This window comes from Adiantum capillus-veneris, chromosome 8 (genome assembly GCF_014529385.1).
Source record: "Adiantum capillus-veneris isolate H3 chromosome 8, ASM1452938v2, whole genome shotgun sequence".
In the NCBI taxonomy this organism is placed as follows: domain Eukaryota; kingdom Viridiplantae; phylum Streptophyta; class Polypodiopsida; order Polypodiales; family Pteridaceae; genus Adiantum; species Adiantum capillus-veneris.
In genome coordinates, this window is record NC_140938.1 from 56,580,712 (window position 1) to 56,585,463 (window position 4,752).

General features: G+C 40.1%; 1 protein-coding gene across 1 annotated transcript; it reads right to left on the reverse strand.

The window, feature by feature from the left end:
• Positions 1–324: 324 nt before the first annotated feature.
• Positions 325–1,521, reverse strand: LOC147452179 (uncharacterized). The gene has a single exon (XM_086519215.1). It carries the CDS (start codon positions 1,519–1,521, stop codon positions 325–327), a length of 1,197 nt encoding a protein of 398 aa, XP_086375341.1.
• Between the last annotated feature and the right edge of the window lie 3,231 nt (positions 1,522–4,752).

Sequence of the window (4,752 nt, forward strand, 5' to 3'; positions counted from 1 at the left end):
TAATCCTCGTGCATTACATGTTTCTTTAAATGTGTCATATACTCGTCCATTGAAGGTTCTAATATCCTCAAAAGACTTACATCCTTTGAACATGTTGAGTAACATACGTAAATAGTACAAATCTCCAGCATTGGAAACAATGTGGTACATTCTTCCAATCATGTCACCAATCTGTCTTTGAGTCCATGTTCTACTTGCTGGCTTCCAAACCCACTTTGTTGGGAAGTCTATGTACAACAAATCGTTGGCCTCTGGATATTGTTGATTTGCAACAAACCACTAAGTTGAGCGTTGTCTTTTTGCTGACCTCTCCCTCCACCACACTCAGTACAGTCGCTCTGTCTCGCTGAAGATGACTTGATTTTGATGAGGCAAGTGAACTTGGAGCCGTTGTATGTCAGGTTTCTCTTGATGCATGTGAAACCCAAGTATACGCCAGATAGCCTCAGATGATGATACATATCGAGCATTAAGATAGTTTGTCACTTCATTTAAAATCCCTTCACTATCTTGTAGAAAAACAGTGGCCCTGTCATGTCCCTTATACACATACTTGTAGAGATATTTCACAACGGATATAGTGGAGCAAACCTCCACATTGATATGTGGATTGTACCTTATTGACAAATTGTATGGAGCAATCCATTTATTACTCATTTGCACTTTATTACGAACAGTGTAATTTCCATCATCCCTCCTCATGTACGTTGGGTATCCATCCCTAGCCACAATAGTCGATGCACTAAAGCTTCGAGGATATTTAAACCTGCACTTTCCATCTTTCATACATGGAGCATTCTTATTCAAGTTTCCACACGGGCCATGCACATTACACCGATTGATAACATCATACAACTGTGGAAACATTACTTTATCAGGAAGCTCTGCACACACAATCTGATCATAATGCAATGTCTCTGTTAGCTTTTGCTCAGATGCAAGTATCAATAGAATGTGAGCATGAGGAAGGCGTCTCTTTTGGAACTCAATCACAGAAATGTGTCCAATGACCTTACCAAAAATAGCTCTCTTAATCAGCAAGCCCATCAAATCCTTGAACTTATGGTAGAAAACACGGGCAGTAAGATCGGGACGATCATTGGATGTCTGTCCAGACAGTAATGCATCCTGTTTCTCCTTCCATCCAGGATTGCATGTGAATGTAATGAAGAGATCGGGTTTTCCTCTCTTGCATACAATTGCCATGGAATCCTGGTACAGCTGGTGCATATAGCGAGGGCCACCAACGTACAAAGAAGCCAATACAACCCTTCTTCCAACATTAGCACCCAATAACAGTTCTCTATCATCCCTTGTTCCATCTCTTGCTCCAACCATATCTGTCAAGCTTTGATACACCTCACTGCGAAGTTCACTTTGATGATTACAAACCCACAAAAGCCTCAACTCCTCCATACAACTATACGCATCAACAATATATTGTTGCAGTAGCCTACCACCACGTAAAAGACATTGTGTCGTGTCATCTCTAATTTGCAATCTATACTTGTAGAAATCCATTGTATAAATATACTTTGTAGTTCCATTTACTCACTCTCTGCTTACTTCCGCTCTGTTCACTTGGGGTATGTAAGGATTCCAACCTTCTTCACCATTTGGAAATAGCAACACATATAATAGAGGCATGTATGACCTATGGAAATTTGAGATTCTTTTTAGACCACCACCCAAAAGATTCAACACAATATCACGATGGCAAATGTTGCTCTCTTCACCCTGACCAGGCATGATTGCAGCAACTTCCACACTTGTTGGAGCAACATATTGCCAGCCATTTGCACGCTTCTCAGTAATGACCATCCTAATCTCCGGAATATTTGAAGTTTGGACCATCATAGCAAACCCCCTAAAAGCTTGAACATATGGATTTACTCGATGCATCATCGATTGCAAGCTTTCCAAAACATCTCGTTTGAGTTTAGAAACATGACTCATCCTATTTTGCAACTCATTCTCAGTGTTAAAAAAATACAACTGAGCAAAGCGAGGGATTTGACTTGATCGCTCTTCTGGAATTAATGGAACAATGTTATGATAAATAGATCCATGCACCTTAAAGGTATAGATTCCTTTTCTGTGGTAGAGAGATTCATCTATATGAGCTTCCAAAGAAGCAAATGCCAACACACTATTATATGCTTTGATATGTTTCAAGAATTTTCTACTTCTAGTATTACCCCCATGCATCAATTCCCTTAATTATAAAGGAGGTTCAATTAATGGTGGCAAAGAAACATTTCCTGAGTTGCAAAAACTCTTCCCCACAAATGTGCGAATGGTCTTTGCTTTTGTTTTCCAAGCTAAAGCACCACAAAAGGAACATGCAAAATCCAAGTTGCCTATGTTGTGAAGAATACACTTTTCATGAGAAAGAGACAACATAGAGATATGCATCAAGGAAGTGGTCTCAGAATATAAGTAGGTGATGGATAGGCAAAGTGTCTCAACTTTGGAGTAATCTCCCTCTCTGGAGACAATTATAGGCTCCTTAGGAACATCTCCATTATTGGATTCCAAATTGTCTTCCACTTCAATCCCTACATAACTTTGCGAGAGAATTGACTCATTATCTACATCCAATGCAATCCTCCTTGAGGAAATTCATTGCATCGATTCACGTTTATCAACTGCTGGCAATCTTCCAAGCGAGGCACATCAATCTCACCCAGAGAACGTCGAACTCTATCTCGCGCTGCTGCACGTCATGTAGCGCGAGAGGCTTGACATATCCTACTACGTCTTGCATGTCCATGAGACAACACCTTTGGACCAATAGCCATCTATCCAAAAAAGAAATCTTATAAGTACTCACAGATATATACAGGTTAGTATCTAGAGAATTAAGAAGAGAGTATGGAGAAGAAAGGATTTCCCAACTATGTCTATCTTTCTTTGAGGGAGTCAGTGAGAGGAGGCTTGCTAACCCACATGGTAAATGTCTATATACTTCTATATATGTCTCTCTATATCTCATCTAACTACTACTAAGGATATAGTTGGGGGAGCGAGTCCATCCGATTAGCCCATTGACGATTGTTGGTTAAGGCCTCAGTTTCAGGCGGCAATTTTCCATTTCAGTTACAACGCGCCAGTCTGCATGTAAGTCGGATTCTCGCAGTTGATGCAGATGTGCCAAGTTAACCCATTTTTGGTCAACCCATTATTGACCATTGGCAACCTTTGCTCAAGACGTATTCAAAGGTGCATCCAAATCAGCCCCGAAGTGCTTCATTATGAAGATTTACCATGGTGACAGGTCCCCATTTGAGTTGGTAGAGTTGCATTGAGGCTTGGATTGTTGTGTACAATCCGTTTACGCAATCAAAAGCAAATACCACATTGGCAATGGTGTGCATGTGATTACATTGGGAGAGACACTCTCGCTTTGCATTTGCCAAAAATATCCCAGAGCTTCTTGACCCTACCCAAATTGGGCATATCTGGCAATCAATGCATTCAAAGAGACGACATCCTATACAGGAAGCTCTCTCCCACTTTTTGTGCTTTATGAAGTGCTTCACATTTGTCATACCTAAAACGAAGTTAGACATTGCACACACCTAGAATACTTTGTGTGTGTATGTATGTGTGTGTGTGTGTGTGTGTGTGTGTGTGTGTGTGTGTGAGAGAGAGAGAGAGAGAGAGAGAGAGATTCACTACAACATAACTTGAGAGAGAGAGAGAGAGAGAGAGAGAGAGGGCAAGGGGGGGCGGGGAACGAGAGGTGTGACTCAAAAGAAACAGTGGAAACAAAAATACTACAATTATGGAGATCCTATGAGAATGTAGCAATCAATGCATTCAAAGAGACGGCATCCTATATAGGAAGCTCTCTCCCTCTTTTACATGCTGCATTGATCAATACAAATGGAATGCCTAAATCAATTGTTTATTTATATACACCCTAATCTCATGGAGAGAGAGAGAGAGAGAGAGAGAGAGAGAGAGAGAGAGAGAATGCAAGATTGCAACAATAACAATACACATTTAAATGGAAGACTCTTGGATACTAAATTTTTGTTATAAAAAAGACATGACGGACTATAGTTGAAAATAAGGATTTCATGTACGATCAATGAAACAAAATGTAACAATAATTTACAATGCTTCACTTTGTCAAAACAAAAAGTAAAAACAATGATGGCAATATACTCCAAGCTTCATAGCAAAATGTATGCTCTTTGATTTTATATTGCTATAGTTTTCGATCCATTAGATAGTAGCTAAAGAGGAATCTCCGTATCGATGTAGAATATACACAAAAAAGTTTCTAGTTGTTGCTTGGTCGCGATTTGCATCTCAAAAAGACAAAAAGACTTAGCTGGCTTTAATGCTCACACACATGATTGTCAAATTGTGACATTGCAGCGTCTGCCACTAAGAGCCTGAAATAATTCGACTTTTGTGAGAGCTTCCTGGTGAATGAACTCATGAGATGATGAATCCAATCCCAATATTTGCAAATACACATAGTACAAGTGCTTACATGGCATGCATGCCAAGCGCTTGCTTTCTCTTTTCATAAATCCCTCACACGTGCAACGAGGAAACTCGCCCAAAGTCATTGAGTAGTTGGCACCTAATGCTCGCGAGCCTTCAGTACTTAGGTAGAAAATATGAGACTCATTGCATAAAACAATGGCCTCACGAACCAGTTGCGCAGACAAGGTTCTTTCTTTCTGAATGCTAACCTGGAACTCTTTGGTCAAATTTTCTCTCCACTTAACAAGC

Excerpts from the sequence above, each read along its gene's own strand:
- LOC147452179 (XM_086519215.1), bottom strand. The coding sequence starts at position 1,521 with ATGGATTTCTACAAGTATAGATTGCAAATTAGAGATGACACGACACAA.